Raw genomic sequence first — 25129 nt, 5'->3', positions numbered from 1 at the left:
GCGTCCACTTATTTAAAATGAAAACGAAGCTTTGAGGAGGTCACACAGGGTCCAATTTCAGATGATCCTACTTATCGGCCCTACTCTGAAGCAGATCACCATTAGAGGCAGGAATTGCCGGAGTGCTTGGAGCTGAACTGGAAGTGCACACATCGTCCCTCTGCTCTCCTTCGTAGTCATTTTGCATGTCTGACCACATCTTACTAAAACACACATACTATATTTCATAGGAAAAGGCGTAAGGTTAATGGTAGAGTTCAGACTTCACCCCCACAGACTCACTATCAGCGAATGTACATTTGTGCAGCAGAACATTCTGCGGCCGGCGCGCCCGGTTATTAGGTTTAATGACAGCAATGTTCTGTTCTCATTGGTGATACCTCGGTTAATAAGTATCATGCAGAGACATAAACACAAATAAAAGCAATGCCTTGCAATCCAGCTGTGTTGTGAAAACATGGAGCCCATTTAGGATAAAAAACAACAACAACAGTTGGCATGTTGGGGGGGAAAAAAAAATCTATTTATGTTACTAATGGAGCTTCTGTCACTCTCGACCTTGGTTTCATCCTTTAATCACGAGCCAATCACAAGGGGGCATCATATGAATACAGGTGGGGATTCCCTTGGCTCTCCCCTGACGTCACACTCATGTCCCGCTTCCGGTCTGCCGGACTTCCGCCTCGGCTGCAGGTGTGCACGAGTGCTGCCGAATTGTTTGCTTTGTTTATATTGGCTTTTCTGTGATTTTCTTTTTTTTTTTTTTTTTTTGTGGAAGATCTCCTGGAGCTCCCCTCATCCTGCACCGGGGACTCCCCCGCGGATCGCTGTCGGTAAGTCTCCGTTACCGAAGACTGATCGGTTTGTGATTTTATTATGAGTTTTATCCACTTTAGTGGTAATTATTATTATTCTGCTTAATGTTAATCCTGTATCACATGGGGACTGACCTGCTCAGTCTTAAGAACTCTGCTGCGTTGCGTTGCCTCACCCTGAGTTGCGTTGCCTCACCCTGAGTTGCGTTGCTGCTCATCTCCCAGGCTTTGCTTGCTCTCTGCTGCTTCGTGCTGTTTCATGTTGTTGATTTAATGGAGAAAACTCCTTTTAGCTCGAGCTGGTTTTAACTGTGTACTCTGAGGGAGCTTCAGGCCCATCGTGGTCATTTTGTTGAAATAAATTTGGTATCTGATCGTCCCACCTGGAGGATCAGAGAACCTCAATTATTTAGTTTGCTTTGTTTTCTGGTTTGTTCCTGATTTATCGCCACCGGTTTATTTCCTTTCAGTTTGATCTTTGTTCTGATCTGAAGTTTATTTGGCTGATTAATCTTCGCAATGAACACGTTCCTTTCAAATAATATATTGTTTAATTAAGTTAATATGGCTTTGTGTGGTTTATTTTGTGATTTATATTAAGTTGCAGACCTGCAGTTCACCCTTTAGCAGCCGAGTGTGTGCTGGACGTTCTGCTTAGTTTCTTTTCTAATTTTTCTTTCCTCTTTTGGGGATCCTCACCTTTAACGGTCCACCTCTCCACTGGAAAGCTGCAGCTCTGAACATCTATTGAAATAATTGTTTAGGTTAAGGCTCTTTTATTAGTAGTTAGTGCTTAAAATTATATTTCATCAAATCACTGTGTTGAATATTAATTTTGTTATAATAAAGAATAATTGTTTTGTAATATAACCACGTCTCCTGCTCATCAGTATGACAAACCTGAGTGCCTTCTGATGTTCTTGATATATATCTATATATATATATATAGATATGGATATAGATATGACAGGATCTTCACATCTTCATAAATAATGTAGAAGTCCATTGTTTTTTTCGGGTCTCGGTGTCGTATCGTCCGCCTCGAGGCCGTAACTCCAGCTCTCGCTCAGCTCACATTCAACGAGCCGGCCCAGCAGCTGCTCCTCGCTCAGTTCTGGAGACTCAATCTGTAGGAAAACACAAATACACTTAAAAGATTAAAATAATAATGTATGTCGCATTTTAGACTTCGAGGTTAAATCCATAGAAAGATAAAAGTCCAGAATATGTGGAGACGTGCAGACATGTCTGCCAATGTGACAATATTAAAGTGTCCAACACTGACGACAGAATATTTGCCTGCTGACATTTTTAGTACATCCTCCCTAAATAAGATCCCAACAAATGTTCTGGGCTTACAGCTTTTTTTTTTGTTTGTTTTTTTGTCAGATCCAGACAATGTGTTGCATTAATGACCTGATACAACAGTGGCTCTCCATAACGGCACAGAGCACCGCTGTAGTCGTCCCCTGCGCTTACTTGGAAGCTGTCGGGGAAAAAACACTTCCAGTTGGATGTCAGTATTGTTTTTCTACAGATAAGCCAGACTCCTCACAGGCAGACTGGGACTGCGTGCGAGTTCAAGAATGAAAGCCCAACCTTCTAAAAGTAGGTTATTTGGAAAAAGGTCTTTGAAATTAAATAAGAGTCAATATCTATTTCTGGGAATGATGTGTTACCTGGCAACTGGAACTGATTTCAAAGAAAGTGGCTGAGTAAATTTTTAATTCCTCTGCAGTGACGATGAGGTGAGACATGACTAATTTACCTATGCACAACGCTGCACGTTGTTTAGACAGCTGCGACTCAACAGCCGATTTCTTCCAACAATATCAACTCATTACCTTCCGTGACATGAACGGCACGCCAAAAACGTGTGCCGAAGAGTCAAATGTTTAAATCTCTGAGTTCAACGGTAATCGTTGCCATCAATCGCTCAGCGTGTGAGCTTGTGTTTCTAGCTGTCATCCCACACTGAACAGAATGTCCCTGGCCTTCAAGTAAAGATGTCCTAGTCTAGTTATTCTGTCCTTAATCATGACTGATTTTTAAAGGAGGATTATTAGGTTTTTTTTTTTTTTACCATTTGTAGTCAGTGGAACAAAAAAGACAACAATGACATGTATTCGCCCTACGAAGGTCATCGATTGGATATAAATATGCAGCTTTGACATCCACAGATTAAAAAATATATAATGTGGGCATCAGGACAAAATAGAGCTGACACTACGGTGTGACCTCATCACCGGACACTCTGTCCTGAGAAAATATCATGCTCGTGCAGCTGTTTTCACCTCTGCACATCCCACTGAGACAAAATCACATTCCTGTGTCTCGTCTGTCCCCTCTAGCGGGAGCGAATACTGTCCGTCGATCATCTGTCGAGCAGACCACCCTCTGAAACTCTCCGGCCCCCAGTTGCTGATGGATATCTCGGTTCAAAGTCCCTCCGAATGTAACGACATCCTTTTAGGTCGAGGCGGTGTTACTCATTTACGACCCCCAGCGAGGACCCTCGTAATCACACCGACGGATCGTCTCCTAGCGGTGGACAGGAGACCGCAGGCAGAACGCAGCCATGATGCGCCCTGTGTGTTTGACCTTTGACCTGTATGAAGCAAGACATTTGCTGGTGGACTTGACCTTCACCTGTAAACAGCATGGGGGGGGGGGGGGGGGGCAACATAAGATCCAATATGGTGGGTAACGATCTTTGTGCATGCACATAAACATACAGCATGTACCTTCCCTTTCCTCTGTTATAGCATGCATAGTTTACACGGACACTTTAAAATACATTTCTACAAAAATAAGTGAGTCATTAGTGAAACTTGAGACGTACGGCACCCAAAAAAAAAAATCCCCGGGTCAGTTACAGGCATGTCAGTATTTTTCAGTGTACATGAAATGAGGGGCAATAAAAAGTGCCTCACTGGCTGCAGTGTTAACGGTCAGAAATGCCTTGAACCAACACCAGCCGTCCTGGAGATGGAAACTACAAGTTAGACTTTCCAGCAGAGAGGAGAGAAAAAGTGTTTCATTTAACCACTGTGACAAAACGCCGCAACTCTTTAAAAGCGCTTGACCTCGGGTGCCCCGAACACTGGGGAGGCCGCGGGTGTCGGTGGGTGACCGATACGTGCTTTCCTGTCTGACTGTCTGCCTCCTTGCCACAGCCACTTAAACTCACTCCAGCTCTTCTCCGTCTGCGGGCACTTATTACATTTATTTTTGGTAAACTGTGAAGAAAACTGTCCAACGATTTCACACGGAAGTTGATAAAAGAGCAGCCGTGGATGTGACACTTTTTTCTTTTTTTTTTGCAAGAAAACATGCAGACACATTAATATGCTTTTTTTCTTCTTCTTTTTTTTGAAGACGGTCTCCAGTCAAAGGAAGAGCAGCTGTGCGAGCTGGCGTCGGAGTCTTTCCCAGCCATGCATCCTCTCGCATAAACATGTGAAATATGAGCTGTAGGTGGAGAATCTATACATTTGCTTAACACCGACAATTTCTGGTGGGGAAAGTTATGGGCCTTTGACACTTTTATGAAAAACACAGCACACTATCGCCTCTGTTTTACAGACACGGGCTTATTGAACACCACTCTTATTTTCCCGCCTCGCTGACCGGCTGCTCTCCTGCTGCTCCTGAGAGGTGTCGGGACAAATCAACAGGGTGTCCACCAGGAAATGGCTGCTCATCACATTTTTAAATGATTATCTATGAAAAACAGGAACAGGTTTTGACCCGGGCTCATTGCTTCCCTTTCATTCCTAAAGTGCTACTCCTAACTCATCACTGAAACACAAATCAGCCATGAAGTTAAATATGTCTGGTGGTTATTAACTTCAGGTCTCCTTCATACTGCTCCCACTTCGTGTAAAAGGAAACTTGTGTCTCTGTCCTCTTTAGCAATTCCACAAAGTTTTCACTTTGCCACCTCCTCCAGCAGCAACACGATGGCGTGTTCAGTGTGTTGTTTTCCCTCCGGATGCCGGAGTCCGGTTCCTCTACCGACAAACGATGGCGTCGTGGGTGAACTTCAGACCTTTTGGTGAAAGATCAGCGTTCTCGGTCACTCCGGTATAAGTTTCCCATCAGGAGAGGAGTCTGACAAAGACGGGGCTGTTTTCAGCCCTGCAGCTATCCTGCAGCAGATCACCACCTCCCTGCAGCTCGCCGTCGGCTTCCTGCACACAGAGGATGCGAAACGTGGGCCGGCTGCTCGGCTTTCAAGGTCCCGGACATCAGTCACATAGCTGAGCCTCATCGGGCCGCGGAGCCAGAGGCCAGTTCCTCACTGACACAAGGAGGAATTCTATCCATTGCACTCCCATTCAGCTGTTGAGACAAACTCACTTCTGCAATAGTATACCAGTGACATCATTGTGAAAACATCATGTCAAATGTCAGATAATGTGGATAATCTAATAACTCACCTCAGGGATTTCATGAAGAACCTGATTAAAGTCAAACTATTGTCGTGATTACAGGCTGAATATCCTCACGTCACACCCTGCACATTTAGTCACATGTCATCTTTCTATTTGTTTTCCACATGCTTGTGTATCATTGGTTCAAGTTTTTTTTATTTTTTATGCCTCCATGCTGGCAACAGCCGTAGCCGGAGGCATCATATTTTTGGGTCCGCCGTCCATCAATTTGTCCCATTTTTGCAAACATCATATCTCGAGAACGTGTCGTGGAAGTTTCTTCAAACGTTCACACTGAATTAATGACACTGATCTCGTGTGTCCACCTAAAAAACACAGAAGGACACAAAGAAGTCGACTCGGGGGTTTTTCCTTCCCGAGGACTTGAAACGTCGGCGGTCCCAGTGTGTGACTTCAGCGCCGGGCGGAGTGTTGAGGTCACGGGACGATCTGTTGCTGTGAGTTTTAACAGTTTCGTCATCACTAAAACTAGACCAAGACAGTTAACGTCATCGGTGTAATGTGGAACAAACGCAGGACTGAGAGTGTAAGAGAGTCAGTGGATGTTGAAAATGACCTAAAGGTGCAATCTGATGGGAATCAGACTGGGGTCCTCCCAAAGACTAAATGTTGTAAAGGAACAAAAGGCCCAGATTGCTAACTGTACAACCATTTCAACATTCGTAAGCTGTAGAGGTTGACCGTGTCCCACAACAACATCCCTCCGAGGTCAGTCAGCAGCTGCGAAGCTGAATGCCCAAAATAAATCCAAAAACAGTGTCACCTTACTTACTAAAAATAAAAAGAATGGATGACTGTCAATAACAGCTGTATCATCACAGTGAAAATCATGAGAATTCAGATTTCGCTTTAAATATTTGAAGTTGAGTTAAACTGTGGGAACGGGAGAGGAGAGATTTCACAACAGCAGGTCCGACAGCGAAGGCTGCTAGTTAACTTACTCTCTGCCACTCGGTAGAGGGAACCACACAGAAGAAGGCTATTGTTGGGAAATCTTTTTCTCTAACTGTCTCTATTTAAGGAGACTATATATTGTTAAAACCAGAGCAGACAGCGTGACGAGCCAGTATCCATGCGTGAAATGAAGTGGAGGAGGTGAGAAAAGATCCTGAGAGAGGGAGAGAGAGAGAGAGAGAGAGCATCCCTTTTCTCCATAGCTTCTATTTTCTGGCAAACCTGATCTCAGAAAAAAAAAACTTGCAGTGAAACTGCAGAGCGGGCAAAATGAAATGGTTCCACAGCGCCTGAACAATGAAGCTCAGACTGAGGCCACAGCGGCTTGGTATCCATCTTTTCCTTGACAGGGCTGTGGATGTATGTTCATGTGGTGGCCAACATCTTCTGGCTGTATTCTGTTTACAAGTTTCTGTTTTTTACCTTGGAGCACTGCTGGGTAAAATTGCACCAAAGACTACTCTTGTCAAATGTCACAGAGAAAGCATGATGGATAGTTTTGGCCTGATTAGTCCTTCTGGAAGTATCTGGGATTGTCCTTCGTTTTGCAGGTTGATTTAAGAACGCTGCCAAATGAGGTCGCAGGAAAATGACCAACATCAGCTTTTTGAGTTTCACACAATTTGCTTTAATAGTTGAAAATAGCCCTGTTGTATTAGTCTTATCTCCTTTTTCTGGAAAGGCTTCTTTTTATTTTATTTCTAAAGAAATGTACCATTAACACAATACAATGACACTTATACTCATAAAGCCTTTCTGGAGAAAAGGCAAAAGCAGCCACAGCAAAATATTATTTACAATGAAAACAAGAGGATCAAAGGTGAGAGGCGGGAATTTTTGCCTGGCATAGAGGTGGATTTCCCTGGAAAGGATATTGTTTGGATTGAAAGATGGGAGAAGCAGATATGACGCACTAAATTCTCAACAAGTCTCAGATCCAAATCCAAGTCACGCCGGCGTTTGTTTGTTAAATCAATCACTGCAAATAAAAGCTAAATCAGGTACATCGCCTAACTAACACTTGAACTCTTAACATCACACAATGTATTCAGGAAAAGTCAAAGAGAGCAAACAGTCTGAAGTCACAGCTACAATGAAAACCAACCTTTGGAACATTTTTGCCCTGCAGCAACAGAGCAGCGTACTTCCCATTTAGAGAGGGAATATTTATGTGATATTTAACCCATTTCAGTCGTCTATAGATGTACTGCACTTCATTAAGATGTTACTATTCACACAAAATATAGTAACACTACTTCCAAGCAGTTAAATAGCTTCATTTGAGCCACAGTATCACAGCTTTTATACACACGTTTACTTCAAGAATAATTCTCATTTCCAAAGAGCCTTTACGCTTACAGTAGAATTTAATTAGATAAGATTAATAAGATTATACACAAATAAAATTTAGGAAATTTAACAAAACCTGTTTTAGTCTTGTTGGTGCTTTCTTATAAGTTTGATTTTCAGAGGTTTTTATAAAAACCAGCCCTGATCTCTTAGTTATCACGCTCTTATATTCCAGCTGACAACTATGCACAAAGCCTGCATAGCTGGTAAACACTTCAGGTGCAAAAACACTGTGAGAGAGCGTTTGAGTTATGGACGTTATACAAATCAACTTTACGAGTGTCGTGCAGCTGTGAGAAGCTGGTTAAGAATCCCCTCCCAGACAAATTCTCTACAAAGAAATCGTTTCTGACCACAAAACAAGCCCGGCGGCACCCAGAATACACACCGTGCATGTGCTGCTTACATTGCAGTCACTCGCTGGCTTCAGTCATTCGGTGACACTTTATAAAATGCTGTGACACACGGCTAAATGCAAAGATTGTGCAGCAGCAGCGGTTAAGAGACTGGTGGGTTTGATGTTTTGTGATCATCATGAAAAAAAAAAGTTTCCTCAAACGGAGCTCGGCTTAATTTACAGAACTATTCCACTTGTCTTTCCTTAATGAAGCCAGGAATAGGTCTCGCTTTGCATGGCATGATGCCGTGTGATGTAAGGGTGTGGCTGCCACGGAGGGTTTTATTACCTCACTGTCTGTGGGTGAAAAGGCCATCTTTTATGTTTAAATTTGGCATATATATTTTCTATATATATATATACATCATGTTGTGGTTCATCAGCGTGAGAACTGATGTGAAATGCAACATATTTGAATTTTGTATCGCAGCGACCGAAGCACGGAGAAGAAGTTTGTTATGCAATGAAAGAGTCAAACCAAATATATTTCTAATGTTTTCCTCTCCTTGTTCACAAAATTTAAAGTCAGAAATGCCGGAGAAAGCAGAAACCGGGGCTGTCCACCTTTGTTCTAGTGTTGTGTCTTCAGCTATAGAGAACAAGTGACAGTTCTGTGGTTGTAACTCTGCAGAGGCTCCTGTAACCAGACAGAGCTCAATGGTTTCTAGGGAACCCTGTGGAGCGAGGACATTAAATCTGAATTCCCTAAAGCAATGAAACACGGTGGAGAAAACGACCATCCTCGCCCTCCGAGCTAACGTATGTACAAAGAAAGGCGGAGAAAGAAACGAAACTCCTCCGATAAAAAAAATGTCCATCAAAAAAATAAATTTTTACGAGAGACTGTAAACTGCGAAGTGAGCGTGTTAGTGATACAATGCGAGAGAAGTAAAGCGGGGAGGAAAAAAGAGAAGAAAATATATGGGCCTGCAGAGACATGATTATTGCCTGTGATTTCATCGTCCCCCAGTGAGAATGACTGAGAATCAGCTGTGTGCTTGGAATAATTTGTCAAACACGTGTCTACAGATGAACACTGAGGAGTGTCACAGTGCGATCCAACAGACATTGTGCGGATGTAAGCACTAGTGAGCATGTGTTGTGTGTGTAAATGAACATGGCTGCTTTGAACTCACAGTCATCTCGTGGCCCTGGACCAGGGTCTCCAGCTGCTGTTGTATCTCTTGGAGCCGCCTCTCCTGCCCTCTCCTCTCCTTTATATCCTGCAGGACCTTCTCTCCTGGCTGCACGTCCCCATCGCACTTCCAACCATCCTCCGAGCCAGGACCCTGATACACAACAGACGTGACCGGTTCTCACGAGGCAGAAACAATTCATGTCACTTGGTACTCTTTCTACGGCTGCACTCACAGTTTATAGCTGTCACTTGGAAACATTTCAATACAGAATACAGATGAAACCATAGAGCAGTTCACCACAATTAATTCATGTGTACTTTTCCATTACTCTAAGACTCCTAAACATGTGGAGTTGAAAATAAACCAATGGTCCTTACTTACTTTTGACAGAGAGGTCAATCAGGTGCTCATTATAATGCCTGAGATCTCAGTACCTCAGCTACAGCCCACACGGGGTCCAACATAAATCAAGCATTTACGGCATCCACGAGCTCTGGATCGACACAATGAACCACCGGCTGCGTCCGAGGCAAACTTGGTAATATGGGTCAGGAGGAAACGGGGGAGTCGTGCCTGGAGGACCATCAATGGACACCTGATAAGCGAGAAGTTTGTCTTTCTGGCCGCAGCGTGGATCCTTTTATTTGGGCCTCAGTCACGGAGAGGGAACCGTTTCAATCAAAGCCATCAGACCCAATTCATGCATGTTAAGATGTCAGGTCATTTACAAATTCATAAAAGCCTGCGTGCTGATGCTGAGGTCACAATGAGGGACAAGTGTGTGTCAGGATGGAAAGGAAATTGTCGAATGAACAACACTGTAGAGACTGACCAGTCAATGACCTGCACTTGGGTCATATTTTGACCTCTAAAAATACACAGCTACTCCATTAAAAACAGCAGCTAGGTCTAAAAAAAAAAAAATGGTTGGGTCTGAGAGGACGCTGCCAACCGCAGGACCGTTTTGGAGTGTCAGTCTAGCGCCATGTGGTTGAAAGCTCCATCTCTCTCGGTTAGTCTGGATGGCAGGCGGGCGTGTGCATGATCTAATAATGTTGAAATTGATGGATATTTCATAAAATGTCGACATCTCAATAGGGACTTGGATGGTGAAATAGTAGGTTACTGAAGACAGCGCGACCCAGTAGGAATTATGAAGTTAAACGCTGAGTTACTAAATCTGTTGTGACACATTTATGATAGGATGTAATCTCAGTAATCCCAGGGTAGGAGGGGAGTTCAGTAAAGCCGAGCCAGTATGTTGAGAAGAATGACGGCTTTTTTTTTAATAAGCATTCAGACATTCTGATGTCACGTATCGCATCTAGACAAATTTTAGGCCACTGAATAGTACCGATGTGATTTGACTTTAATATTCAAATACTGGCAAAAACAAAAATCTTCTTGCATTTTTTCCTAAGTGTGTGTGGCCTCACCTAAAAGTGCCCTGTGTCTCCCTTTCAAGGAAATAATGACAGCTTCTAACTGAAGCCTCTTTTAAGTGGTCGTTACTAGAGCCCTTCAGTTAAGACTCACTCATCCTCGACTACAAAAGGGACGACGGGATCAGAATCCTGTCATGCACCAGAGTGAGAAACAGCGTTTCAACCAGGAAAAATAAAAATTAAAGTCTAGCTTTACCACCCTCCTCACACCACTAAATGCATGTTGCTAAAAAAGCCCAAATCTTCGGGAGAAACAGTTTATTTAATTTGGAAACGACAGCGGCCCTATTTTTCAAAAACTATTCTGCAAACTTCCAAACTGTCTGCAAGGTTTAACAATGACAACTATTACTGGCCAGTTTGAATGACGCATGTTTGTTACACATTTTCACAATAAACCAATTCTCTCTGGCTAAATTAACATCCAATAAATTCTGCTGATCAAAAGTGGAAAGTCCGCAGTCTCGTTTTATAAACCTTGTGACCCCAATTATAGCGAAGACACACCATTCTTCTTGCTTCTTCTTGCCCCTATTATCTCTGCATTGGCCCCGGATCATCTTTCACAGTAACAACCTCATAGGGACTTTGATGCAACAACAAAAAATTTATCTGATCCGAGAGATTTACATAGTTTTTATTTAAACGCTCCGAACATTAATCATGCTATTAAAAACAACAAACAAAATTCAGCAACGTTCGATTTTTATTCCAGAGAGAGTCATACTAGCAGCTGTACAGCAGCGTCACCACCTTAATGCTAAATAATGAGCAATCATTTTTGATATAATATATACTATATAATATACGGAAAGTTTATCTCAACACATCCGTTTGAATTCTTGAACTGAAATTCCAAATTTAAACATTTGATGTTGTTTTTGTGAATATATATACTTGATTGAACGAGAGACATTAAACCTGTGTGGAATCATGTGTTTAGCTGACATACGGTTCATTTCTGTTCCATGAAAGACTCAGTGGCCTAAAGCTTATTATTTACAATACTTTGCCAACAGTGTTTCTAAAGATATAGTTGATGAAGCACTCCTAATAAATGAGTTTAGATCCCGTTCCAAAGCATCGACAAGGATACACTTGTACACTTTGCTTTTGTGCTCAAGTTGTTCTAATGATTCACCTCTTGGAGAAGACTGGGGGAATAATGTTTCTTGACCTTAACAGACTGCAGCTATTGTTCTAATACATTACGGTAATTGTGCTTCTTCTCCTGGAACGTGTGATAACTTCAACTCGATATGAAGTTAGACTGAATGTCTTCCGATCAGAAACTCAGTAAAAAGATGGTAATTGTCTCTCCCGGGAGTTGCCTAATGACACGCCTTTCAAGATCTCCAATAATCGCATCAACTATCGGGGTCACTGGATCGCTGGGAGGCCATAAAGACCTGGTTTTTGTTTTTCTTGGAGTATAAAAAAAGACGTCAAACATAATCAGCTTTAGAGATAAAGTATGTCATGAAATATCAAAAGAATCTCTTAGAGTTTGAGTTTGCATTAATATCATGAGTTGATATAAAGTGCACTTCTTTACAATCAGAGCACGACTCTGATTGCCAAGTGCAACTCAAATTCAAAATGAATGTTATTAAACTGAGGGGGGAAAAAGTCATTCATGCATGACATGATGGCTCCTAAAAAGTTATCTTTGATTTACCTAACTGCTCAGATTTTGTTTGCCAAAGAAGCAAAACCATCGTTAGTATATTATTTGTATGACTTTCAGATAACTTGGATCGGTCATGCCTTTGACATTCATTAACCGATTATTATTATCATGCGATCAATTTTATGATTCCCATTAAAGGCCATGCATTCCATCCGGAGGTTGTCACGGTGTTTGAGTGTGAAACAGCTGCAGCGGCTGATGGACGATCGGCTGTTGTTCAAAGTGACGAAATAGGATAAATAGTCGGGATTATTTCATGCCAAACGTTTCACTTTAAATCAACTCGAAGTAAACCTTGGATGTCTACAAATCCGCAATACTGAGTGTGCAACATCTTGCTGTTCCCATAAGAGGAATATATAATTACATTACGTCAATCATATTAATTTTGTTAGTGGAGTTGGAGCCTTGGAGTTCAGTAGTCTGGTGCAACTTCTCTGCTTCAATGTGGGCCGCATCTGTGGCACACCTCGCCAAATATAACAGCTGGATCCTCTCATGCAGATGCATTCTCAGATATATCTCATAAGCACAAACATTTAGGTCGCTGTCATGTGTCGGTGCTTTCTTGCATCCTGCGGCAATATGGCAATATGTTTTTTTTTATGTGCCGACAGCTTGATGACCTTGTTCACGCACTCTCAAGACTCGCTTACCAGGGACAACACGCTCGAAGGGAGCTAATCCAAGGAAGTGTCGACAGTAAAATCATAAAAGCTACTGCACAGTCAAAACAAACTAATTTGTACAATGTGTTCTTTTGAAGTAAGTTCTTCATACCTTTTTTTAATAGGTGGGGGATCTGCATGTCATACGAAGGAAAATAAAGACTTCTGAGCATTTTGTAAATATAGTGCAAAGAGTTACAAAAATCAAACCGGAAAAAATAGAGCACTAAATGGCCTTCGCGTTGAAAAACACTTAACATGGTTTGGACGCTGGCCAACATTTCAAACTGCAGTTTGTTTTCGGATGCAGTAGCCACAAAATGGCTCTGAGGCCTCAACTCTAGGGGCCTTTTGTATATTAAATATGTCTGTTGGTCACATTAAGTCACTCAGTCATTAAAAAAAACAGGCAGCACAAATAATGAAAGCAGCATGTTTCTGTTGTACTTTGAGGTACCAGTTTATTAGGCAATCAAATTCAGTTATAATACAAACCCTTTGCACTAATAGCTAACATTTCAAAAATTATAACTCAAGTACTACTTCAAATCTACAATGTCGCACTACTTTTACTCTGAGAACTAAATGCAAGAAACACTTTTCAGTATAATAGAAGGTTCAACTGCAGCCTAAAAAACATGAAATATACAATGTCTTAGACACTTTGTCAAGAAAAACTGACTAAGGTTTTCTTGGGGATTTTTAAATATGCATCTGAGTATTGGTAACTTGGTGTGCCGCCTCATAAAACACTCAGCCTACTTCTAGAAAGGGATTCCTGTTGATTGGAAAATATACTCGACCCCGTTTGCCGACGATACGTCTTGGTAATGACCCGCGGCTGCACATTGTGAAGGGACAGCGCTGCGATGATGAAAGAAAGCCAAGCGGTGCTGACTCACGCAGAGACGCCTGGTGTTGTTCAGGACAGCACAGTCCTCTCCTGCTCTCTCTTGAGGACTCTCTGTTTTCTCTCCCTCTATATCTCCTCAAATCTGAAGTATAGTCGGAGCTCTGACTGTGCCACGTGGACCCAGGCTACCTGCCAAGGCCTGTCCACATGCCTTGCCACGAGCACTCCCTGTGAGAGCACGGGAGCAAGCTGTTCAAAAGCTATGGCTGAGAGTCTCTTGACTTCTCTCTGTGTTGCTGTTATTTCCTTGTCTGTCTCTCAGACTGACATTTTGCCCAGCTGTGACCTGCACTCATCTGTCAGCTTCTGAGGCAGAGGTGCTCAAACACAGCTATAGTGTGTATGGTACATATCTGCAGCTCGGATTTGAGAAGGAGAGAAATGCAAACAAATGTTTACAATATTGCACCACTTTACTTGGACACAAGGATAGTTCAACTTTTAACAAATGCATTCCCCTACTTCCTCTTTAAAGTTGCACCATAAACCGATCAGCTTGATATTGCTCCATAAGAGACCATGTGAGAGTTTGTATTTCAAGATCTAAAAAAATGACCCAGATATGAAATGTGTTTGTATCCCAGCTGTCTCTTCCCCTTCCACAGGTCATGTTTTTAGATCAGTATTTTGGATACTGAGTGATTGGTGAACATTCCTGAAGTATTAGAAGATTCACTTGTGGGTCATCGGGACTTTATACTTGCTTTCTTTTTTTTTTTTTTTTTTTTCAGAACTGAGGGTGGTCTGGAGCAATCACTGTTGCGCAGATCAAAACCTCCTGCCGTGTCCTACAATCAAAAGAGCATGCTGAATGTGACAGTGGGTAAAGGTACCTCCACCGCCTGTGTGTTTGCATCAACTCAGAATAATCCAAAGAGCAATCAAAAAGTTTTCACTTTCAGGTCGCGGAGGGAAATCTTGGATTTGTAATCCCTCCGAACTGTTGTAAATACTTCACAGTCTATTGCTTTTACTGTGAAGAGATACTCACAGGATCATCTCCACCCATGCTGCACTTTGCTAACAGAAGGTCATTTTCGTGTCTGCCAAGTAATGACACGGTTGAAATAGATTTGAACAAAAACCTTAAGAAGTAGGCCGTGTTCAATATTTATCAGAAGCATCTGGAGGGGAAAAAGCTCCAAGCGTCTTTTTGCACTTCTTGTCCCCCAGCGACAAACGCTGTGAAATATCAAGCCAATATCTGAGCTGCAGTTCAGCTGCTAACAATGTTGAGGTGGGATTTCTTTCAGTGGTAACTTTTGAAATGTAGGACTGTGGGAACAGTCAGTGAAATGGTTACAAGAAAAGCCTGCCAGCTAATAGCTTGCTTGGTCGTGTCCGAAACAACATTGGGTCAGTGTTAGGACTTGGGGTTTTATTTTATTTAATATTTTTGGATTGAATAACTGTAATTTTTCTGGCCCTTGTAATAGCTGGTTGTGATTTGGATCATAGACACAGGAGATTAGGCAATATTTAAAGTGTTTTTTTTTTTTTTTTTTTTTTTAAATTATTGTGAACAGAAGACTATGCGACTAAATTATCCACCATGGAGTGTCATAATGAGGAGAACAGTCAAAAGTCAGATCTAAACCACTTAACACAGCACCAGTAGGAGAAACGTTTATAAGACAATAAACTGGGTCTCACGGGAATTACAGGGTGGGGACGGGTGTGGAGTCTTTTCTTTTTAGCCAAGTTAACCTTGGGAAAAACACCAAGCATGCCACATGACAACCCCGACACCTCAGCTCTCCCCATGCAGCTGTCCAGCCAGCAGAAGAATATCTGAGCAAAGATGATATGAGATGTTTCATATGCTTATATGTATTAAAAAGGGTAAATTAACCATTTAAAAAAACAAAAAGAAAACACACACACACACACACACACGTTCACTGCCAAGTTGTGTGAAAGATGCTACATGTTGAATTATGACAAACTTCACAAGCTGGTCAGGAAAAATACAAAAACATAATCACATCCTTTTCTATTGTAAATTAGCATATTTCCATTATCTCAGCAGGGACATGAACATCATATTCCAGAGAGGACAGTTTCTTCCTTAGCTCAGAGGTTACGATGTCGTTTTTGTGTTGCAGCTGTCACCACTAATAAAGTGAAACACATTGTTCCATTCAAAATGACCTTCGCTTTCTAGCTCTGGTTTTATTCTGAAGCCAAGGCACATGCACTGCATATTACACATGTAGACTATTTGTATCATATTTCTGAGTATTGTGACTGTTGAGGTCAGCTGGCGTCTTTACTTCCTATCATGAATTCTAATACGGCACACACTTAATCTAAAATGAGAACTAACCTTCATTTTGATTTAATGTAAGACAACTGAAGCTTTTCCACAACTTTAATTATACGACCGGACCGAATAAGATAAATTTACAAACTATATACTGACCACACTGTGGTGGTCAAAAGGGCGTTTTCTGACCAAAACTCTGCTCCCTCACTTTAACATTCGCTGTGTAGTTAAAATCATGAGTGCTCATCAGCAACCACACAATGGGCCTGAGTGACCTCATAGTCTTACATCAAAATATAGCACAACAAAAACACAGCTGGGGTTACTATGCAAATACAGGAGGAGCTGAAGACCTGCTGATTACGAGCGGGATCAGTGCAGTCACACTGTGACAGTGACTGAAAACCAGGAGACCATTTGTTAATTTTCATTGCAACCACACTTGCAAAAAAAAAAAAAAAAAAAACACATTTGAAAGGATGACATATGTAATTCTGATCTGTGAAGCGCACACACACACACACACACACACACACACACACACACACACACACACACACACACACACACACACACACACACACGTCGCCAAACACCCAACAGCGGCTAATTCTCATGACAGAATCCTCTCCGCTGGCCTCAAGCTGTGGGTGGTGCAGGCATTACCACACAGTCGTACAGTAGGAGTGTACTGTACATCAGTCAAAATCAGTGTACATGTGCCAACACGTGTTTTTAATGACAGAACAGCTATTTCAGCTGAAGCCTGAGAAAAAGGAGAGAGCGATGAAGAATGCAAAAAGGAGCGATGCGGTCATAAACACAACGTCAACAGTGTCCAAAGTAAACATTGTTTAATGCAGTGTTTCGATTCCACTCAATCCAGATCATTAATGGAGGGGTTGTAGCTGCCTGACCTTTTCCCTATCATCAAAAATCATCAACAAAGAGCCAGATGCGAAGAAAACAAGGCTTTTTCTCAATCAAGACTTTCTCCCCGTGACTCAACGTGTGGCCATGCGGTGAGTAATGCCGTGCTTCCACAAATACTGCTTCTGTGGTTTATGGCTTCATGACGTGGATTTATGATTGGCTTTTTGGATGTGATATCATTTAGTCTGTGCAGTGCAATATGCACCTGTCACAGATGGCAGGGAAAAAAAAAAAAAAGGGACAGGTGAGCTCAGTGCACCGATATGGCTACCTCTGTCCTGTGCAAACTGGCGCATTGGTCTCATAGTTGCTCTCACATGTTGTAAACCTTCCTGCATATTTTAATATCTCCAAATGAAAGGGAGAGCAATGTTCCTGTTTTGGAACTGGTGCTCCTCTACCTCCACCAGGTCTGTAATTACATTCTGACGGGGTGCTGACTCTCCTCTGTGGCCGTGTCCCGGCTGGTGCCAGGCCTTGTGGACTGTATTCACTCAAGCAACAGACTTGTGTAGCCAGAGAGAAGCTACTACTCATAGCAGCGCATGAATGGAAGAGTATCAATCATATTTGGGATAAGACGCCACCAAGTTCTGAAATCCTGGCAGATTCTTTGAGGGAGTGCTCACTGGGGAGAGTTGAATAACTCCCTGCCATGTAAACGCGTGACAGAAAATCGGTCTGACATATTCAGAAAACAGTGAAGATCACAAGGCCGTGATTTAATATCAGTAGGTAAAAAAAAATTCCAGCGGTGTTGAAATACAGACATGATGATCGATTTTAAAGCACACTCTGGTTTAAGCAGGCACACAAGCAGTTTCCTGAAGTGCCGTCCAAATGGTTTCATTTAAGAACTCAAGCCACTGCTGAGAAGTAAGGTAACTGGAAAACAAAAGCATATTTCCTTTCATGACCACTGACCTGAAATGAATGCTCTGAAAGAGATTTATCTCGTGGGCTGCTTATTTTTAATCCACGCCACGACAGCGAGATAGGAGTGAAGTAGGCTCAGGAGACAGACAGTTCCTTTTCAAGCTCGACAGGTGTTGTGTTCACAAACCTTTCACTGTTTGATACGCTGCATGAAAATATTTAAATACTGGGAGGTGGTGGTTTTTTTCTTTTCGAGGTTTCAGAGTGAATCATCTGCAGTCACTTGACAGAAAAAAATGTTTTGCTTGTCATTGTTTAATTTACATGTTACATCATTTGAAAAGGACTGCCTGCATTAGACATTTCAGCCCTAATGGGGAGCAGATGATGGATGGATGATGGGGAATTCTACTTTTCCAAAAAGCCTTGTGACCAGGCAAGATGATTAAAGGGGGGAGAGAGTAGGTTTCATAAAGTAACACATCCAGCTGTCGAGTATTATCAAAGCTCTGATGTCCACTCTTATGTGGGGAGCATTTTGCACAAAAGAGGACTGTCTTATTTTGGAGGGTTAAAGGCAACGGTCACAATTACAGAGGAATGACGGCCATTCACCCGAAGCACCAGTTTAGTCCTTACAAAGTTACTAACCCATGAGATTTGGCAGTTTTAAGAAACAGTTCGCCTATTGATTATGTACGCATCTGATTGAGCTTAATCGATTTTCAATGTCACTTCCTGGAACTAAATTACTTGGTGAGAACTGAGCTGAAAGATTTAGTCTTTCTCCGTCAGGCTGCGGATTATATTTCCTCATCAGCTCCACTTTCGGACCTTTACACTACAGCTGCACTGTTTCATGACACCAGGGCTTCATTAAACAGTTATTTACTTAATTTATTAATCTACCAATATTTTTATTGATCAATCAATATATTAATTACAATTTCTCAGAGCCCGGTGTGGTCTAATCAGCAGTCCAAAACACAAAGATATTCAGTTTAATGTCATAGAAAACTAAAAGCAGCAAAGATTCACATTTGAAAGATGGAATCAATAAATTGTTTTGATTTTTGTTTAAAAATAAATTCATTTAATGAACTAGTAGATTAATAACTAACTAATTATTTTAGATCTACATGTCACACAATTTTACAAATCAGTTAAAGCCACATCGGACTCATATTGCGAATCCTTATCATCTAAACAGATGTGGATGAAACATTGCAAGTGGAGGACTTCAGTAACTCAATTTCAAACTTTAAACTTGGTTTAACAGCCATTTCCATACAAATCCCTCGAGTGACTGAGTAAATTTACAGTATGAATGTGAAATAATTAGGCCAGTGAAATAAATATTCCGGACATTACAACATACGTAGATCATGTCTCGTTGCAGCACTGCAGTTTTTCCTTGTCTACATCTAGTAGTGATGGAAGGAAACAGGCACCCTGGGTTCACAAAACTAACTTCAAAAACATAATTTTCCACTGACAGGTTACGCAAATGATGAGCATGCCATCTGGCTGTCAAAACGCGGTTAGATAAGGTCCTGTGATAACTCACTGAGCTCACGTCTAGGATCAGACCCAAACCCAAGACCAAGGCCTGGAAAAATGTTATCGTTATAAATATCTGTGAAGTCGGTCCTGCACTGTTTGATGTGGTGGTGATATACAGATCATACTTGAAACGTTGGGTACTGCATATAAAGGGAGCGCACTTGGTCGAAATTTAATTCTAAATGTACATACATGCAACTCAGGGAATGGACAATATATTTGCAATTACAAAAACAGTCTAAACGGACACCTGGTAAATTGCATTTATGATGCAATGATCATATTTTGATTGTATCAAATTGTACGTTGCTAATGTGGAAATAACATAATCCTTTAAATAATGAGACAGCTGCTTCAGCAAAAATTTTACAATTCAATTTACTAGCAGCAAACAATGCATGAGAGGCTTTATAAAATACACCCTTCTTATGGAAACGTGGAAAACTGGCTGGAAACATGAGGTAAACCTCAGCTCCAAAGTTCAGCAGCTTGCATAATACTATTTCACCCCGATGACGAATAGGGGGTGGACTTCCTGAGGTTCCGTAACAAAAGATTTTACAAGATTTTGCCATCGATGCCCCACTGAGCTGACCTTGCGTTCAGATTTAATGACCTTGCCTCATGGCAGTTCTGGATAGTGCATGGGGGGGACTACTGGCACACTATAAAAAAAAACATATAATATAGCCAGTAATGTCGCTTGTTTACATACCTGAGACATGCTTAAGTTTGTGTAAGAGCTTTGCACAGAGTGAAATTCTTCGATAGGAAGGAGAAGGCGAATTTTGGAGTCAATGTCTATCAGCTGCTCCAGGTCAGAGGGCTCCGGGGTGTAACCCTGGCCTGTCAGGACTGACACAGCCCACGCAGTCTCCTGGAAGAAAAACATCACAGGGATAAGTCATGGTCCACTGGGAGTAAGCCTGCTTTGTTTTGTGACCACCTACATCATCTATCCATTGCTTATTAGCAGCTTTGTAACAGTGATGTCTGACACAGGGACGAGGTACAAGTGTGACTTTGGCACTTGGTATTGTCTTCTGGATGGATCAAGTGCCAAACTGACATTTGTGTCTTCCTCACAGTGCCTGTCGGTCCCACTGAGACTCCCATTATATGACAAACAATGGGTGGGTGGGTGGGTGGTGAACTCATCGCAGCGCAATGGTGAGGTAAGATCTCACAAAAATGCAATCATGCCAAAGAAGATCATAACTCCAGAAAGACCACAGATGTAACCTCTGAACAGTGAGAAGGCGGCGCTGCACAAAACTGGAAGAAGAAAACAGCAAAGGGGTCTGACTGTGGTGCAAAACACAAAGTCACAATTTAAAATATCAGACCCACAAATCTTTATGACGTTGATCGGGGCTTCAAATGTCGATCAATCCTGGTGTTTCAACAACTGCAGTGATTTACTTGGATGTGGCAGAATATCTCAGACATCAGACAGGGCGGGCAGGTCCTTTTTGTTCACGTGTCTGTTTTCCAAACATTGTATGACAGAGTGAGAGTTTTTTGACAAACACGGCATAAAAATATCAAGCATAGACAGATTTATTCATGCCATCACTTACTATGGGACACAGGGAGTCGAGATATAAATCATCACCTTGGAACAGCTTAATCCTTTACCGAGCTGATGTCTGAATCTGCCTCTGACTGGTGATGAACACTCCCTCACAGTGACTGAAGATCAAATCAATTCTTTATTCTTTAACTGAATAATTAATACTTCTTTAAGTTTCTTTAGAGATAGGCTACATATGAAGGTTAAACCACTCTCATATCTGTACATTCATGAGACTACTGCCAGCCAGCTTATCTTAGCATAAACACTGGAAACAGGGGGAAGATGGTCCTGTCTATAAAATATTGATTAGTTGTTTTCACACTTGAACATATTAAATAAACAAGATATCATGCTGGAATAAATAAGCTGTAGAACCGCTGTTCGAAGAACTTTAAACAAGGCCAAGCTCGCTTTTATCCTTTTATTTCCAGTCTTTATGCTGAGCTAAGATAATCGCCTATATCAGCCTATATTTAGAGTGAAACTGATGTTCACCTTTTCATCTGAGTTTCTGCAAGAAAACAAATAACTTTAACAAATCAAGATGTCTCTAATACGACTAGCATGGCCGTTCTGTAGGCCTACTTCCTGCAGTAGCCACCTGAGGCCACAGGTAAGGGGTGGACGTCCGCGCTCCTCTACTGCAGCCCCAAAATGTTCTGCGATTACTGACTGCTACTGATTTATTGCCGCAGGTTACCACAACTACACAAAGACTGTGTGGCTTGTTAGGACGAGAGACAGAAACATCGTAAAAAGTGTGTGAGGCAAACAGTGAGCGGCAGCTTGCGGTCGATGTGTCCCAAAGGATTCTGCCAAGAACTGAGTGAAGTCCTCAGAACTGAAGACGAATCACAACCAATGTCGTGGTGACATAAATAATGGGCTTGATCCGTTATGGCCATTCATAATAGCATGCTTCGCAATAACAGGAAGTCTTCTTCCAGCCAATAAAAAAAACAGCATCTGCACTCCCCTCGGTTTGGTATCGGCCACCACAATTACTGCAGTATTGTTCTAAAAGTCAAGTCAAACATCATAAATAGAGCAGCAAGACATAAAAAAAAAAAATACAAAAAAAACAACCTGGCAGGCTGAGGGCCTACAGATGCAGGGCTTTCAGGGTCAAGTTAAATGGAACCGCATGTTAAAGGTAAGTATGTGTTTTTTTCTCACTTCCCAACAGGCTTCATCCCATCTGACTTCAAATTGGCCTCACAGCTGCCAAAGGGGTCATTATGGCAAATTAAAAGTGTAAATAGAAACATTTAAATTGAGGATGGTGTGGGTGGGTCCACAGTGAAACACTCGCCCGCTACAGGTGGCGGAGTCTCAGATTAATGCTCAAAGGAAAACAAAAGGTCTCATTTTCTGAGCTCCATCAGCACAACCTCACGACCAGAGCAGCTGTAGTTTATAGCCTGGAAGGACTATTTGAAAAATCCTGGCTTCTGAATTTTGCTGAAACACAGCAGACGGAATTATTGAGGAAATGTGATAATAAAATTAGTCCATAACATGCGGCAGGCTGTGTGAACCGCATGTGGCACTTAAGATCTGGTTCATAATCTAAACTGCTTTCAGGAGTCAGAATCTTCTGGAAAACATGGAGATATTTAACAATGGGTTTAGTAAAAACTTAAATTCAAAAGGCCAGATGTTAAATTATGGCACATTAAACAATTAATATCACAAATGAACTCATTTCTAAATGCAGAGATTGTATTAAATATCTGTGTCAATGTTTATGAAAAAAAACCAAAAAACTGTTTTTGATATGTTGAAAATATAAGATTGAAATCTGAAAAGCTAAAGCAGTGAATGAGATCATCTGCTGCAATAGTGCGCCCCTATAAGACCTCTAGACGTGAGAGGAAAGTATTAAGGAACTTGAAGAAGAAAGACTCATCCAGCTGCATATGTTGTCTGTTAGGGCTTCATGTCAGCCTACCTCGCCTTCTGCGCCTCTGGCACTGTCCTCTTCCTCTTCGTCTAGTTCTCGGAGGAGCTCAGCCAGACGCCCCTTCTCCTCCTGGGTCAAAAGCATTTGGGCCCCCTCACCGCTTACTAACTAATGCAATACAAAAAAGAAAAATTTAAAATCATTATTTACATTTCTATTCTTTTTAGTGATGGCCTACGAGGCTTAATACATGTCTTTTTTTTTTTTTTTTTATTAAAACTAGAGACGAATATTTTCCTCACTGGAAAAACAAACACGGGAAAAACTCGCTCCAAGTCCTGCGATACAGCCGACCACACTTTGACATACCTCAATGTTTCTCTTCACAAAGTCCTTATGTTTATTCATGCCTTTGGAAGTTCCACAGTGGCTGCCTGTAAACTGGTCTTCCCCAGTGTCTTCATAGCTTCCTTCAAGAGACTCCGTCAAGCCGTACGGCTTCTTTTCACCTGTCAGGGAAGATACATGTTAATATTCCTGAAGATAATATCGAAGGAGTAAGTCAAAGTTTTAATAATCAGCCAAACAAAGCCAAACTGCCGGATTTATTCTCAGTTATCTGATTCACATGACGAGTTTGCAGCAAGTAATCTTCAGGCGGGATGAAATATAAACAATGAGACTGATGCTAAACCTTCAAGGTTGCGTATAGCAGATGTGACAATTCAACTAAATCTTTTTGTAACTGCTGTTTTGAGGAAAATACGTTCTGGAAAACTGCTGTAATAAGTCATATCGTGCACTGCAGCAGTACGGTGAGGTGGAAAACCAACAGCTGTGTACAGTACGATCCCCGAGCTTATGGTGCCATCAAGTGCACATTGGAGGCAGCACATCAGAGAACAACGTATTGTCTGTTATGTTGTATTTCCACGAGCTCACTTTGCTCCGTGCACTGGTCGGGAACCTGAGTGCCAAACACAGGCACGAAGCCGTCTTCCTCTTCTTCTGCACCTTTAATGTTAAAAATAAAAAACATATTTTAGATGTCACCCAGTGACCCCATGAACTACGCTGCTGCGGATCTGTATGCTGATTATTCTTACCAGCGGGTGCTTCCAAAGCCAGAAACAGTCTTGTATTTAAAGCTTCATGAGCAGATTCAGAGTGACCTTCAGGTTTATGCTGCTGCACACAAACAAACGGTATAACATCACACCCCGAGGTAACGCTTTTCTTTTTTTGGGGGGGGTCAAAACTAGTCTTCGAAAGATTGTGTGTACCAGGAGCTCTCGCCAGAGTTTTGCTACGAGTTCTTTCCTCTGACGTCGGATGTCTTTTTCTTTGCAGATTTTCTCCATCAGTATTTCATCAAGTCGTCTCATTTCCTCGACGGCTCCGTGTAGTTTGGTCTTTTCATTTTCTTCCTCGGTGACATCGACGTGCCTCTGACCTAAAATCAGCACAATCACGTGAAGTGACCGAGTGAAGTGACTGTACCATCCTACCAGTCCAGATCATCATGATGCACAACAGTTACCTTTTCCTGAGGAGTTGATTGGAGTTTCTTCAGAGCTGCTTTCAACCTACAGGCAGTTGTTTTCAAAAGTTAGTGAAAATTGTCTTAATTTTGTAACTCAAGAACCACTTTTTTCTTTTTTTTTTAATGCTATTGCGTCATGTTTAGTTCATTACCTGAACGTCAGCGGCCTCGTTGGTCAAAACAAGAAGGGAAAACTTCGTTGTTGCACACATCCTGTCACTGTGAGGCGAAGTGAGGCTGGTCGCGCGGCTGCCCGTCTGCTCACTGGACGCAGGTCTCGATATGTCGTCTAAACTGCCTCGAAAAATTTCCATAATGTAGATTTTTCTCAATCCGTATTTAAAAAAAAAACAACAACAGCAACGTATTTGCAATTAGTAAATGGACAACAGCTTTTTTCTTTTTTTTTTCCTCCCGACAAATGTTTTGGTAGCTATGGACGCAAAACACTTCCCGGATGTTGTAACTATGGACATCTGTTGCCATGGCTACCGAGCGAAGTCGAGGCACCTCAGCTGACGCTTCGACTCAATGTGGCTAAGCTAGCTTAGCGGAGCGGGTCGAGCTAGGAGCTAGCTAGCGGTTAGCTGCGGTCGAACCGCCCCGGCTCGTTTAAACCGCAGTTTTACCCGCAGTCGCGT

The 25129-nt window shown here is 41.9% G+C and overlaps 1 protein-coding gene across 3 annotated transcripts; it reads right to left on the bottom strand.

Moving 5' to 3' along the window:
* Positions 1-1499: 1499 nt before the first annotated feature.
* fsip1 (fibrous sheath interacting protein 1) lies at positions 1500-24990 on the bottom strand. 3 transcript variants are annotated; one of them, XM_069718710.1, is made up of 11 exons: positions 24759-24990; positions 24641-24725; positions 24486-24531; positions 24229-24398; positions 24052-24133; positions 23888-23959; positions 23315-23454; positions 22994-23113; positions 20182-20343; positions 9110-9262; positions 1500-1942 (listed from the first exon to the last, which is right to left on the bottom strand). In XM_069718710.1, the coding sequence occupies exons 1-11, from the start codon at positions 24800-24802 to the stop codon at positions 1799-1801; spliced, it is 1218 nt and encodes a 405-aa protein (XP_069574811.1). In that variant the 5' UTR covers positions 24803-24990; the 3' UTR covers positions 1500-1798. The 3 variants fall into 3 exon arrangements, with proteins under 3 accessions (XP_069574811.1, XP_069574808.1, XP_069574810.1); XM_069718707.1 differs by having other exon boundaries at positions 24641-24990; XM_069718709.1 differs by having other exon boundaries at positions 24052-24130; positions 24641-24990.
* Between the last annotated feature and the right edge of the window lie 139 nt (positions 24991-25129).

The sequence above is a fragment of the Brachyistius frenatus genome, unplaced genomic scaffold (genome assembly GCF_029030835.1).
Source record: "Brachyistius frenatus isolate BFR_SWC_R1_liver_20210118 unplaced genomic scaffold, ASM2903083v1 Contig_196, whole genome shotgun sequence".
NCBI classification, from domain to species: Eukaryota; Metazoa; Chordata; class Actinopteri; family Embiotocidae; genus Brachyistius; species Brachyistius frenatus.
This window is presented reverse-complemented; position numbering and strand designations above follow the sequence as displayed.